This window comes from Haliotis rubra, unplaced genomic scaffold, assembly GCF_003918875.1.
Source record: "Haliotis rubra isolate DU_JTF1 unplaced genomic scaffold, ASM391887v1 Scf391, whole genome shotgun sequence".
In the NCBI taxonomy this organism is placed as follows: domain Eukaryota; kingdom Metazoa; phylum Mollusca; class Gastropoda; order Lepetellida; family Haliotidae; genus Haliotis; species Haliotis rubra.
The window spans coordinates 564,976-580,533 of record NW_025767070.1 but is presented as its reverse complement, the minus strand read 5'-3'; the positions used below and the strand labels follow the sequence as shown (position 1 = coordinate 580,533).

Here is a 15,558-nt window from a genome sequence, read left to right as displayed (position 1 = left end):
CGGACCCCAGATATCCGGAAACCTCGCCTTCCGGTCAATTTTTAGTAAAAACCAATCTCTTACGTTATAAAAGTGACTGTCTATAACGGATATTCGGTTTCCGTTTCCGGACGGTACATTTTACAAACAAACCGGCTAAATCAACACAAAATTGACTCACCTATCCGCACGAAGCTTTGATCTACCGCTAACCGTGTGAAGGGAAGTGCGAGAGTCCCACGTGTTTTGACACGAGACATGGTCGGCTAATCCGGATTAATGATCATCAAGGTGTATGTACATGTATCTATCATCATTTAATGAATTACGCATCTTAGTTTAAGAGGTATTAATCCAAGTATATATTTATTCATTTTCACTTACATGTCGTAATGCTCTCTCTCTAGACATGAACGTGTGCTTAGCTCTACCTACAGCTATATCCCCTATCTATCTAGCTTCCCCTTCAGTAATACAAATATTGACATTTCTAATTTAAGTTGTTTGTATATATTTCATGTATTCATTTTATTGTCAATCCATATGCCATGTATGTCTTCTTTGAGAGGCATTTTAGAAGTTGTATAGATGAAGGAAAACCAAATCCTATGGATAGTCAACTTTATTGCAATGAGTGCGACGTTTCGGTGTAGGTACTAATACCGTTATCAAGCAAGTGATAGAAAGAGAATATAAATTGGGAGAGGGCGTCATTAAGTTGAATAACTTGTGCCCAATCCTTTTTCTCAATGAATAAAACATGTTTAAATCAAAAATCACAATGATGAATTTTATTGTCGCTTTAATTACAAAAAAACAGTTCTACATACATATAAAAACGTTTGTAAAGAACACTGGACAGGAATTATTGATCACTTGGCTTTTCTTCAGATATAAAAAATCTTTATGTGCACTTGAACTTCGCTTGTGTTCGTGGTGACTTAGCGTGGCGACTTCATGTGGGTAGAAGCTAGGTCCACTCTGGGACGATCCTTCAGGATGTTGTAGAGGGTCAGATGTTGACATCTGGTCGGCATCAGCATCTCAACGAAGGAGTAGTAGCTATTCCCTGTCGATGCCGGACAGCCGGACAGCGCCGCCTTCATGCATTTCAGCTCCTCTTTCAGAAATCTACACAGAAAAAGAAACATTCTTCAATGCTTTTTGTGTTAAACAACAATCTTAATAATCAAATAGGTTGAGCAACAGACAGATTCTAGCTGGACTAGGTGCACAACTTTTCTTCAGAATTTAATTTTCTAAATAGGTTCAAGAGACCTTGTTTCGAGGTAAGTAGAAATCAACGTCAGTAACAGACGGACTTTTGAGATTCTGGGGCGGGCCTGAGATTTGATCGGAAAATATTGTTCAATGAACAACTTGCTAAATACAGTTAATCAGTTGCGGACAGTTTGCAAAAGAAACTGCCTGGTACAAAATCATTGCAACAAAAATGTTTTTGACAAGAAGAGAAATATTTAGACTCAATTTCAATTCAAAGAATACCGGGTCAAGTTAGGGGGCCGGCTTATCTACGGTAATATACGGTATGTGGATTTGAAGCTTTATTCAGTTTCCATACGAAATACCAATCCGTTTATACGACCAATTCTGCACTGGAGCCCACAAAGGACCAATTCTGCTCTGGAGTCCACAAAGGACCAATTCTGCTCTGGAGTCCATAAAGGACCAATTCTGCTCTGGAGTCCATAAAGGACCAATTCTGGCCTGGAATCCACGAAGGACCATTTCTGTCCGGAGCCCATAAAGGACCAATTTTGGCCAAGGTTCTAAAGAAGAAACGTTCTGTTCCCCTACCCGCACATCTCTTCCTCCGTGCTCTTCCTCTGAACCTCTCCTGTGATGATCTTGATAGTCCTTTCCTGCACCTTCTTCATGTAGCAAACCAAAGTCTCCTTGTCCACGTCCTTCAGACAAGAGTCAGCCAGTGCTGAAGAAGAAGAAGAAGAAACAGCCATATGACAGAGAGTGACACCTTCCGATTTTATTGATATCCAGCAAAAATTATTTATCTGCACAACAAAAGGCACACAATGCATCGTTTTTGGATTCACTCCAACAATTGACAGAAGTTATTTATAACAATCGGACACACCATACAGAACACTCCTCGCATTTTTCATGAAAAAACCCGTCTATATAGTACCCGTAGAAAACAAAACGTTGCAACAATGGTCCTTCAATTCTTAAAGTTATATGGAATGGGCTGTCTATATATCTATCTATATGAGACCCCAGGAATCGCCACTGAGTATTGGGGGCTACTGGAGCTGGCATGGCTCCAGCACGTATAGTAGAAGATCTGCAGGTTCATCACACTATAATCTATCCCACTATGGCCTCGCTTTCAGTCTGGTTCACACACACACCCTTATACGACTATATACTGTATCAGTGTACGAAGAAATTTACCATCTTTGTTTTCACAGGCGAACCTTGAGGCCTTTTGAATCTGAGGGTAACTTGCAAACATTCCTCTCATGTTCAGACAGTTTCCGTAGAAGTCAAACAAGCAGTTGATGCCGCTTGCCAAGTCGTCCTCGTGGCTGGAAGATAGAATAGACTGGTTGTTGTGATGGGATGCGAGAGCTGATTCATTCGTGATGCCCAAATGTGACATAGTGAAACATGGCGTGACAAGCAGTGGTGGACCTGAAATATTTCTAAAATTTGTTGAACGGATCCGGACTTCCGTGGTACCCTTTCAATTGGTCAGTAAAGATATCAAGAACTAGACTATTGTGTTCAGTAAAGATATCAAGAACTAGACGATTGTGTTCAGTAAGGATCTCAAGAACTAGACTATTGTGTTCTGTAAAGATATCAAGAACTAGACTATTGTGTTCAGTAAAGATATCAAGAACTAGACTTGTGTTGTAAAGATATCAAGAAAGAGATATCTGTAAAGATATCAAGAACTAGACTATTGTGTTCAGTAAAGATATCAAGAACTAGACTATTGTGTTCAGTAAAGATATCAAGAACTACACTATTGTGTTCAGTAAAGATATCAAGAACTAGACTATTGTGTTCAGTAAAGATATCAAGAACTAGACTATTGTGTTAAAGATATCAAGAAAGACTATTGTGTTCAATGAAGATATCAAGAACTAGACTATTGTGTTCAGGATCTCAAGAAACTCAAGAACTAGACTATTGTGTTCAGTAAAGTAAGGATCTCAAGAACTAGACTATTGTGTTCTGTAAAGATATCAAGAACTAGACTATTGTGTTCTGTAAAGATATCAAGAACTAGACTATTGTGTTCTGTAAGGATCTCAAGAACTAGACTATTGTGTTCAGTAAAGATATCAAGAACTAGACTATTGTGTTCTGTAAAGATATCAAGAACTAGACTATTGTGTTCTGTAAAGATATCAAGAACTAGACTATTGTGTTCAGTAAAGATATCAAGAACTAGACTATTGTGTTCAGTAAAGATATCAAGAACTAGACTATTGTGTTCAGTAAAGATATCAAGAACTAGACTATTGTGTTCAGTAAAGATATCAAGAACTAGACTATTGTGTTCTGTAAAGATATCAAGAACTAGACTATTGTGTTCAGTAAAGATATCAAGAACTAGACTATTGTGTTCTGTAAAGATATCAAGAACTAGACTATTGTGTTCAGTAAAGATATCAAGAACTAGACTATTGTGTTCTGTAAAGATATCAAGAACTAGACTATTGTGTTCAGTAAAGACTCAGACTATTGTGTTCAGTAAAGATATCAAGAACTAGACTATTGTGTTTTGTAAAGATATCAAGAACTAGACTATTGTGTTCTGTAAAGATATCAAGAACTACACTATTGTGTTCTGTAAAGATATCAAGAACTAGACTATTGTGTTCAGTAAAGATATCAAGAACTAGACTATTGTGAACTCAAGAACTACACTATTGTGTTCAGTAAAGATATCAAGAACTACACTATTGTGTTCTCAAGAACTAGACTATTGTGTTCAGTAAAGATATCAAGAACTAGACTATTGTGTTCAGTAAAGATATCAAGAACTAGACTATTGTGTTCAGTAAAGATATCAAGAACTAGACTATTGTGTTCTGTAAAGATATCAAGAACTCAAGAACTAGACTATTGTGTTCTGTAAAGATATCAAGAACTAGACTATTGTGTTCAGTATCAAGAACTAGACTATTGTGTATCAAGATATCAAGAACTAGACTATTGTGTTCAGTAAAGATATCAAGAACTAGACTATTGTGTTCAGTAAAGATATCAAGAACTAGACTATTGTGTTCTGTAAAGATATCAAGAACTAGACTATTGTGTTCTGTAAAGATATCAAGAACTAGACTAAAGATATCAAGAACTAGACTATTGTGTTCATTGTGTTCTATTGTGTTGTAAAGATATCAAGAACTAGACTATTGTGTTCAGTAAAGATATCAAGACTAGACTATTGTGTTCTGTAAAGTAAAGATATCAAGAACTAGACTATTGTGTTCAGTAAAGATATCAAGAACTAGACTATTGTGTTCAGTAAAGATATCAAGAACTAGACTATTGTGTTCTGTAAAGATATCAAGAACTAGACTATTGTGTTCAGTAAAGATATCAAGAACTAGACTATTGTGTTCAGTAAAGATATCAAGAACTAGACTATTGTGTTCTGTAAGAATCTCAAGAACTAGACTATTGTGTTCAGTAAAGATATCAAGAACTAGACTAGGGTATTCAGTGGTTAAAGTAGTAATAGTGGTGCTGGCTCGTTGACAGTTTGGTCACGGATGGCCAAGATTTCTTTGTGACTTACACAGTAGCCTCCCATGTGCTGCCATATACCTATTGTCCCGTTCGCGAGTTCCACAAATTAAGGCAGCGTAAACCACTCATCCGTTTATAGTTTATGTACAGAGAACAACATATCTATTGGATGGGTATGTAGCGACCATACAATTTGCCTTGATCGGATTTGATCCATGGACCTTATAATCTAGTCGGACGCCTTGTTGAGATGACCCGTGATAAACGCTGTTTGCAGGATCAAAAGTAAATACGTCTCTGCAGAAGATCAATCGATAATGTAACTGATTATCTCTCACCTGCATACACGTGACCCGGTGAAAAAATTTGATATTTGGCCAAGTGACCCCGGTTGCTTCGTTGGGTCGAGGTTGATCAAGTTTTCCGATCCCAAGCTGGCAAAACACTCCCTCGTCTTCTGTGCAACTACATTGGGCTGCATGCATGGCAGTCCTATTTCAGCAGCTGGAATTATGATCTAGACGTCAGCAAATTTTATTGTATAAATGGGTCTTTTAATGTCATCCATAAAACATATGCACAATATAACCCCATAGATGTGTGTATGCGCGTGCGTGTGTGCGTGCGTAGGTGCATGCGTGCGAATATTGAGTCTGGGCCAGATAATCCACTGGCTGATACTGTAAGTAACGCCACACCGACTGTAGGGTGACACGAAATCTACCAAGATAGGCTGCAGGAAAGGCAGGGGTGGGACGGGGACAAAACCTGACCCACTGTATCGATCACAGTCCCAGGTGACGTGGGGATAGTCAGATATGACTCGTACAATTTCTGTAAACTGTACACACCCTCTTCTCTCTTAATGATTCCTAACAAACAGCACGACGATTACTCTTATTAAGTGAAATACATGCCCATGTCGTGAAGGAAGGCACTGTGGGGAATTGCCGAGGTTAAACCGTTCGCATGAATCTGCCCGGGACAGGATTCCAAACAAGTTGCTGTTTTATTGCCACGTGAAACAACATTCATGTCATATCTCTCAAAGTAGTTACATCCAAAATGTTAAATACAGGCCCACTGTTCAAGAAGATGGACGGTGGTGGTGGTGTAAGTTAACGCCACTTTAACAGTATTCCAGTCAGATCCATCCCTCTGCTTAATGTGAGAGGAGGGCGGTGGGGTAGCCTTGTGGTTAAGGCGTTCGCTCGTCACGCCGAAGACCCGAGTTCGATTCATCACATGGGCACAATGTGTGAAGCCCATTTCTGGTCTCCCCGCCGTGATATTGATGGAATATTTCTAAAAGCGGCGTAAAGCTAAAAAGCTCAAAGAGGGTGCTGACAAACCTCGAAACAATCGCGGTGAACTGGGATTCGAACCCACGGTCACGGGTCATTGGCCTGGTAAGTCTGCAGAACACGTCGCTTTTAGCAGTATTACAGCCATATCACAGCGGGATACACCAAAAATGGGCTTCATTTGTACCAATGTGGGGTATCAAACCCGGGTCTACGGCGTGACGAGCGAACGCCTTAACAACTTGGCTACCCCACCGCCCCTATGACCATTGGAAGCTCGTCGGCATCTACTTTGGTGCATTGCAATATGCAGTAAATTCCCATATTCGAGCGAGGCGTGGCTGTACGTGACCGTTCACACGGTTAAAATCGACCTAAAACGTTGTTTTTTCTATGACATGTTTGCCACCTTGTTGAAACCCACAAATACGGGTATGGTGTCTATTAACCTGGCAACATAATCACAGCGAATCTGGAATTAGAAAACACGATCGTCAGCCAGCTGGTTCCCGGGGCATGCTGTGCTGAATTCCCCCCGAACCAGACTGACGCGATCATATGCACACCTCACAGAGGCAACTCTGCACGGCGAATTGCGCAACCATGACAAACGACCTGGAATAACGTCTAAAGTATTTTAGTTTCAGAAATGAAAAAAAATAATTACTAAACGCTTACAGTTGTATAGCTGTTTCGATAGCAATCGAACACAGGCGCTTCCTTCATTTCCAGGACATTCAGTAAAATACACTTGTATGGGCTTTAGGGTGTGTACAACAGGCCATCTGTCCCCATTGATTGTATTAAAATAGTACACATGTGTTGACATGTCAACGGTGTGCGTTACAACGGGGAATTATATATTTTTCAACACGGCATTATGTGGAGTCGTAATTGCGTCACGTGAACTGTTTTCGAACAAGCCTATTGTTATTGACTGAATGGTTGATGTAGATGCTCATCAAGCCGTGACAGGGAGTCTCAAACAGAACGCAGTAACTTCACTTGTTGTCGATGTTAGATTTACTGTTCTCTTAACAAGGAACTGTTGTTTCCTCAGTTCGCCCCAACAATGTTCAGCAGGAGTGCAGTTGGGTGCCTGGTTATTTTTCACGAATAATGTTGTTATAATGAAGGGTTACCATTCACATCTATCCGTGTGCGAAATACGCATTTTGTCGGAAAGCGCGGAAAGACTTCCACCCGTAACCCTGAATATATATATTCCTCATCTGGTAAGGATGAGTTCTAGCATGTTTCTTTAATTGTGTCTTAGCATACTGAAAGACATATCTAACTTTTTAATAATGCCACTCAAAGAAACTTTTCCTCATGGTTAAAATTTAGGGGGGATACGGGCGGAAGTCTTGCCGAAAGCGCACGTTACACCCCCAAACCATCATCATCATCATTATCATCTAAACATCGACTAAGGAACCTGTGACAAAAGCATGGACTAGACTATCGTGGGATTATCGCGTCTCACTGACCCTGTGCCTTAACAATACCCACTGACAAAACCCGCTTAGAAACTGACTTACACGAGGCATTCATTCACCATCGCACACGGACATTACGTAATATTTTTAATGAATCTGCGAACACTCGGCGAGCCTGACCTGTCAATCCCGTATTAGGACTCTTACGATAATCATGTGTTGCCGAAGATCAATTGTAAGCCGTATTTCCATGGGCATGATCAACTTCGAAACATTGTAGTTCGAATCTGATGTCTTTCACCAGAGACTCTATTATAAGGTCTCTGCTTTCACACTTTACAACTGTGCCGCCAACGACTGATTCTCCCATGTATTGCGGGACACCTCCATAGAGACAGTGACTGCATTGTCCTCCCCGTCCTTCTATACAACATCCGCGTTCCTCTACCACCGTGAAATGCGATAGGATCCTATTACATCGTGTATACACTTACAGCCTGTCACCAGCTGAACAATAAAGTCGGAGTAAAGAATACAATAAATACATGACGCAATAAGGTATGAGGCAAGGAACATCAGTTAACTGTGACTGAATCAATAATATTCATGTGATCGTGAAACAAACACTGGAGTATCGGCTCCTGAAGTAATAGATAAACATCAAGGTTTGTAGTAGTAAGTCCCTGGATATTCCCTGGATATATCTCACGTGTTGAAGAAACATTTTGAAGAAACTGTCACGACACCACTATTTCACACCAAACTATTATAAATCGTATTTAATGTTGATCTTAACTGACTAAAAAGCCACGATTTGTCTGGGAATGGATCGACACTGTAACCTCAGTATTATGTTCAGTTTCAATAGGTTGTATACTCCTGAACATTTTGTTTATAGTTCAGCCGAGTAGTGTGTGACTCTCCTCTACTTCACACACAGGCCTCGGTGTTTATCGTCCCCACCTAACCTGTCAGTGTCATGACTAGAACGATAAGCTCAGGTTAAACAGTAACTATGTCATAGCGAGGTACTGCCGCAGTCCAACTTACCCGCCACAGCGACTAGGAGAGCTCCAACATACACGTAAGACGCCATGTTTCTCTTCCTTGAAACGCAAAGACGCGGGATTTATGGGCCTATATTAGCCAACCACGACCTGGGTTATATAATTGTGGTGATCTACATCCGTCACCACTCGTTCCTTTCCGTAACCTACACGAAAAGATCGCTCAAGCGTGACCCACTCGTGTTATTCCGGAACAAGTCGAACAGCGTGTACACCCGAAAGAGGGATTCGCCAGAACTACTTTAAACAAGACCGATAACTCCATTTCTGTTGCACTCGCATATTGCTCTTCTTTATACGAACTAAACCTCTTTGATTTACCACTACAGATACAACTGACAATTGTAATACTATTTAGTTGAAAACATATAATGAAGTAATCATTCTCAGCCGATCATGTTGTATTTCCAAATGTTTATTTCTAAATAATGCTTTCAGGTTATAAAGAGAAAATATGTCTGTTCAGTATAAATTAACTTCTTCAAATATCCCTGAATTTAGGAATGGCAGATGTAATTTGTATCTTGAATAGACAATTACAATAAATATATTAGTCAATTATAGATATAACACACTTTGCTTATACAAGATCAAGTATTATTATCCGGTTATTGAATATCTAACGCTTATAGATACACTACATTTTACCCATAAAACAACTCTTGTATGAATATGTTCCTCAATAAATAGATTGAGTGAGTTTAGTTTTACGCCGCACTCAGCAATATTCCAGCTATATGGCGCCGTCTGTAAATAATCGAGTCTGGACCAGACAATCCAGTGATCAACAGCATGAGCGTCGATCTACGCAATTGGGAACCGATGACGTGTCAACCAAGTCAAACGAGCCTGACCACCAGATCCTGCTAAATAAATAGAGCTACCTTAAATATATATATATACTCCGAATTCTGATGTTTCATTTTCCCCTCATGGACATTCGTAAACAAGTCTGTAAAATAAGTTTGTAAGTTTTAAGGTGTAATAAGGGTGAAATGAAGTAACACACCTGTACACACTCACGTACTGCATATGTAGGTTCGATTTATGATAATATATACAATAGATGTTTACCTTACAATAATCATTGCTTGAAGTTTACCCCGTAGTTAAAGTGACAATTTTATATCTGTTTGGATAGTTTTGGTAAAACAAAGCAACTATCGGTATCCATTATTCGTTATCATAAAATCTAGATGTTTAAATTAGACAAGTCTAGAGAGGACTATTCAACATGTGAAATCGATTTAAGGAATAAAGCTATAAAACTACATGAACCTGAAGAATCGCGGAGAGCCCCGTGAAGGAGTTCTGGTACAGTTGTACAGGTGTTGTATTTTCACACATAACTTCTTCGATTTTGGGACGGGTCTTCTCGTAGTTTACGAAAAGGGTTCAGTGGTGACGGATGATACATCGATCTTCGACTCGTCAAGCAATAAAACGAGATAGTCACGACTGGGCACATAAAGGAGAGCAGATGTATACCCTTACATACAACCAGGCTTTTCTTCTCCGTGTGCAGTTTACTATACATGTACACATGTACCGATATGTGTAGAGCTGTATCTGTACATGTGAATACCTGTGTGTGTGTGTAGTGTGGTATCTGTACATGTGAATACCTGTGTGTAGTGTGGTATCTGTGAATGTGTGTATGTGTGTGTATACGTGTACATGTGAATACCTGTGTGTAGTGTGGTGTACTGAATACCTGTGTGTATGTGTACCTGTACATATACATGTGTGTAGTAGTGTGGTACCTGTACATGTGAATACCTGTGTGTGTAGTGTGGTACGTGTACATGTGTACGTGTGTGTAGTGTGGTACCTGTACATGTGAATACCTGTGTGTAGTGTGGTACCTGTACATGTGAATACCTGTGTGTAGTGTGGTACCTGTACATGTGAATACCTGTGTGTAGTGTGGTACCTGTACATGTGAATACCTGTGTGTAGTGTGGTACCTGTACATGTGAATACCTGTGTGTAGTGTGGTTCCTGTACATGTGAATACCTGTGTGTAGTGTGGTACCTGTATATGTGAATACATGTGTGTAGTGTGGTACCTGTACATGTGAATACCTGTGTGTAGTGTGGTACCTGTACATGTGAATACATGTGTGTAGTGTGGTACATGTGTACATGTGAATACATGTGTATGTGAATACTGTGTGTAGTGTGGTACCTCTACATGTGAATACATGTGTGTAGTGTGGTACCTGTACACTTGAATACCCGTGTGTGCAGTGTGGTTCCTGGACATGTGAATACCTGTGTGTATTCTCTTACCTGTACACGTGAATGCCTGTGTGTAGTGTGGTACATGTACACGTGAATACATGTGTGTAGTGTGGTACCTGTAACCGTGAATACCTGTGTGTAGTGTTGTACCTGTACCCCTGTTTCTGTGTGTAGTGTGGTTCTTGTATACACATACCCGTCTGTCTGGTGTGTAACCATCCATACACTGGTGGTATAGACATGTAACCGATGATCAGTTGATGGTGATGGGAGGAAACTCTCCTCAACGAAAATCACGCGAATTATGATAAAACGAGCTATATATTTCATTGCCACTCCCCATATACATGTCCGTGGATAGTGTAAAAGCGTAAACTTGCGGCATCGGCCGATACATATTTACGTGGCCTTCTCATGTAAATCAAGAGACAACTTCGTCCACTTTCACGAGAACTTTTCTAAAAAAATCAGAGTGACAATGAACTTGTCCCACGGGCGTACCGGAAATGGCAGCCAACAATAAGTTCGTGACTCCTGTTGAAGGATAACGCTCAAGTTTTTTTTGTTCTACACATGTTTACAGACGAGATACTTATGCCAGGTGGCTCCTACACATGTGATTATTTTGTAAACATCTTCCTGTTTGGAGCAATAAATAGAAGAACGTTTGTCCAAAACTTCAATCTCCATCAGGACCATGGACGCCTGTGCTGTGCTGGTTCTAACATTGGCTGGTAGGTGCAGGTTGTTTGTCAAATAATGCTGGTAGGTGCAGGTTGTTTGTCAAATAATGCTGGTAGGTGCAGGTTGTTTGTCAAATAATGCTGGTAGGTGCAGGTTGTTTGTCAAATAATGCTGGTAGGTGCAGGTTGTTTGTCAAATAATGCTGGTAGGTGCAGGTTGTTTGTCAAATAATGCTGGTAGGTGCAGGTTGTTTGTCAATTCATGCTTTTGCAACCTTAAGGGGGTGCTGATTTCATATTCGAAGTTTTTCCCCATTGGAGATTGGTGCATGTTGTGAAACTCATTATTAGATATGATATGATATGATATGATATGATATGATATGATATTTTATTTTATAGTATAGTATAGTTTAGTTTAGTTTAGTTTAGTTTAGTTTAGTTTAGTTTAGTTTAGTTTATTATTATTATAGGCAAGGCTAGGCTAGGCTAGGCTAGGCTAGGCTAGGCTAGGCTAGGCTAGGCTAGGCTAGGCTAGGCTATCCCCTAAGGTACTCCAAATAAGAATCAGTCGTTGGGCTACAAATGTTAGTGAGGAAGATTAAAGGTCAAAGGAAAAGCTGTTGTTGGACTATTTTGTGTACAGTGCATCGATCCAGGAATTAAAACTGATCATGACACTCACTCACTCCATACAATCTCCTGCTTCTTGGCATACTTACAGTCGGACTATTGTAGTTCTTCTCGACTCTTCCCTGGACTGACAGGTCGTTATGAATTATATTAAGATATTACTCTCCGTTCGCCTTAACACTATATCATGATCATTGTCTGCTTAAATACACAGAAAGGGTGGTATGAGGGTGGATCGGGTTCCGTGCTAACATTTGCAAGAATCTTTTACCGACGTGCGAACTTTTGTAAAATTTTGCTTCGCGTCGATTTTCGATTTCATTTCGCCATGAACCGCAAAATTACAATGTCATTCCCTAAACAGTTTGAATTCACGAGTCTTCTATAGATACCAATCTAAACTCGTTTATTCTTCAGTTTTTCAGTCATGTTCCGGGTTCCACTGTCCGATGCCTACCGGAAACTACCCCATGATAGAGTCGGAGAGCTGTGAAGTGTACTGGCAGTGCAGGAACGGCATGCTAGTGGCCGCTCAGTGCACAGGCGCGCACCAGTTCCACTACAGAGAGCGCAAGTGTCTTCATGGGAGCATCGTCAGCTGTATCATGCAGAGAAAGCATTACAAACATTCCCACATGCCACACAAAGCGATGCCACATAAACCAATGCCTATGCCCATGCCGATGACTCCAAAGCCGGCACCACCAAAACCCATCTACATTCCGTTTCCTGTACCTGTCCATCCTCAACATCCGGTTCCGCCCTGTGCAGCGCCACCATGTGGGAAACCGGTTCTGGTTCCTGGATCGCCATGTGGCACTCCACCGTGCGGGAAACCGGTTGCAATGCCGGGAGGTCCTGGATTATTTCCCTTTCCACAAAAAGGACAAATACCACCGTATATAGAGCAAATGTGGCGGAATGTGTACGGACGGGGGTGAATGTCTGAAATATATATTAACTTGAGTGAAAGTTTTTGTGATAACAGATCGTGAAGGTGCATAATATGTGTTATATCTGTACTATGATAATAAATAGTGGGACTATCAATTTTCCTGAGTTATATTAAGCCTATCTTTCAAGGTTTTTGTGACAGTCGCTGCTCAACGCCTGGATGGTACTTATATTATCGCGTTATTTATCATACTTTCTAAGTGATCGTTAACACCCTGGTGTCGTATGCAGACATTATTGCATTTTAGGTCTTCCAGAGTTATCGATCGATAACTTCCTTTAAAAGTCAACAACAGCTTTTGCTTCGAGAAAAGATACGAGTAGTGCGGAGCGTGCGCGAGTAGGCCCGGAAGTAGGACAGCCAACACAACGGGGGACGGACAAGGATGGACTACTGAAGACCAATTCTAAACAGGAGGCAGCGGAAAACATTTCCACTAAACACTTTTAAGAGATAAGAGATAAAATGGGGCACTTAACAGAGTTATTAAAACTAATCACAACAATAAGAAAACACATTAGGATATATCAAATCGTAAAATAAGCATCGGTACAAACAATTGTGTGGTAGTTCTAACTGACTTTCAGACTTTCAGTTCTTCACTCTGCATCTGCTTGTCACTTCGGTTTGTACTACTCAGAGTATTGCAATTCGAGACCAGTTGTGTGATTATTTGTGTGAATATGGATTTGTTTATGTTGGTGACGTCACTGTGCGAAGTTATGTGTTCAGTCAACCATTGCATTTTCACAGCCCCACCGTCACACTCCCTGAGCAGTTATATATTCCAGCTAGAGTAGTACAGATAAAGTTGATGGTATCGGGAGATATAGAGATGAACCCAGGCCCTAGCTCTGAGCTTAACGATTTGAAGCAGGAGATCATTAAGCACATAAACGATCTGGGAGATAGACTGTCAGGTGAAATTAAAGAAATTAGGGCGGACGTACAATCTATAAGAGCAGAGATTGTAGATGTCAGACGTGAGGTGGAAAAGGGCAAGAAAGACCGAGAGGAGATAAGATCAGATATAGATAAACTGAATGAGAAACATGACAACCTGGAGAGTTATGTTGAGCACATAGAGTTCCGGATGGAGGACCAGGAAAGACGGGGGAGGAGAAACAACATGATTCTATATCGTATTGAGGAGACGCCTAATGATACTTACACAGAGAGTAAACGTAAAGTACTGGAAGTACTTAATAACGCCAGGAAAGTGAAAGATATGTCCCCACTTGATGCACGTGACATAGAGAGAGCACATCGTTTAGGTAAGAGCTCAAATAAGACAAGACCTATGATCGTGCGCGTGTGTCACTGGGAGGACAAGTGGAGGTCAGTCAAACTGCGTGATGTCCTCAGAGACATGAAAATTGGTATTGCTAACGACCTAACCCTTTTCCAGAAACAGGAGCTTGATAGACTGAGACAGAGTGACCCTGATAACAGGTACTATTACAAGGGTAATAAACTGCTGAGTCAGCCTAGGGGTGAGTTGGAGAGTGCCCCAGGGGGTGCTCGAGGTGAGAGCGATGAGGCGCTACCCACGGGACCACAGGCTGGGGGTGGTATCTCAAGAAACCTCAGGTCTCACTCTAGACGTGGTCGGTACCAATAGGGGTGTGGCCAGGGTCTAACTACTGACACTGATTCACCCAGTGATTGTACGGCGCATCACTCACCCTCTGCTCAGTCTACCGCATCACCTGATGAGTTTTATCATCAATCATTCCTATTTTGGAATGTGTCTGGCTTATCATCTAAATTATCCGATAATGAGTTCCTTAGGTATATCAAAACATTTGAGATTATCGGACTTACCGAAACGTGGATTAATGATTGTGATGTTGATAATATATTTGATGACTATGTCACGTTCACGAAACCTGCAGATAAGTTATCTCACCGCGGCAGATTATCAGGTGGCATAGTTGTGCTAGTTAGAAAATGTCTTAAACAATATATAAAATGGTGTAAACTTACTGAAAATGCAGCTAACATTTTATTTGATAAGACATTAGGTAACGATAAAGATTTGTTGTATTCCTGTGTATATGTACACCCTGAGGGGTCAACCTGGTATGAAAAGACAAACGTACATTGTAAAAACGGGATTCAGTTGTTACAGGAAAATCTAGTGGATATATTGTCGGATCACCCAGATGCATCTGTTTTGTGTGGCGGAGATTTCAATGCGAGAACAGGAAATGATCCGGACTTTATTGAGGATGATATACTTGATTATATAGAAACAGACACGTCAAATTGGAAATTTCTAGTAGATCAATTTAACCTCGCAAGATTCTCCGTCGACAAGACTGTTAATTCATTTGGACGATCTTTGGTAGAATTATGTGCTGTTTTGAATATCCATATCATGAATGGGAGATGCGGAGCAGACAAAAATATTGGAGATTTTACATTTCTTGGGTCAATGGGGGCCAGCGTAATTGATTATATTATTGCATCATCATGTCTGTTCTCGTCTTGTACTGACTTCAA

General features: G+C 40.5%; 2 protein-coding genes across 2 annotated transcripts; one reads left to right on the top strand and one right to left on the bottom strand.

Annotated features, from left to right (window-relative positions):
• Nucleotides 1-755: 755 nt before the first annotated feature.
• Nucleotides 756-8,676, bottom strand: LOC124286801. Its single transcript, XM_046723237.1, has 5 exons — nt 8,522-8,676; nt 5,067-5,232; nt 2,413-2,546; nt 1,798-1,930; nt 756-1,110 (listed from the first exon to the last, which is right to left on the bottom strand). Exons 1-5 carry the CDS (start codon nt 8,565-8,567, stop codon nt 921-923), a joined length of 669 nt encoding a protein of 222 aa, XP_046579193.1. The 5' UTR covers nt 8,568-8,676; the 3' UTR covers nt 756-920.
• Nucleotides 8,677-11,437: 2,761 nt separating this feature from the next.
• On the top strand, nt 11,438-13,145 carry LOC124286793 (vegetative cell wall protein gp1-like). Its single transcript, XM_046723230.1, has 2 exons — nt 11,438-11,516; nt 12,516-13,145. The coding sequence occupies exons 1-2, from the start codon at nt 11,480-11,482 to the stop codon at nt 13,037-13,039; spliced, it is 561 nt and encodes a 186-aa protein (XP_046579186.1). The 5' UTR covers nt 11,438-11,479; the 3' UTR covers nt 13,040-13,145.
• The last annotated feature ends 2,413 nt before the right edge of the window (nt 13,146-15,558 follow it).

Coding starts and splice junctions, on each gene's coding strand:
- LOC124286793 (XM_046723230.1), top strand. CDS start 11,480: ATGGACGCCTGTGCTGTGCTGGTTCTAACATTGGCTG. Junction 11,517..12,515: donor GCTGGTTCTAACATTGGCTG/GTAGGTGCAGGT, acceptor TTTATTCTTCAG/TTTTTCAGTCATGTTCCGGG.
- LOC124286801 (XM_046723237.1), bottom strand. CDS start 8,567: ATGGCGTCTTACGTGTATGTTGGAGCTCTCCTAGTCGCTGTGGCGG. Junction 2,547..5,066: donor ACCGGGTCACGTGTATGCAG/GTGAGAGATAAT, acceptor TCTATCTTCCAG/CCACGAGGACGACTTGGCAA. Junction 1,111..1,797: donor ACGGAGGAAGAGATGTGCGG/GTAGGGGAACAG, acceptor TTTTCTGTGTAG/ATTTCTGAAAGAGGAGCTGA.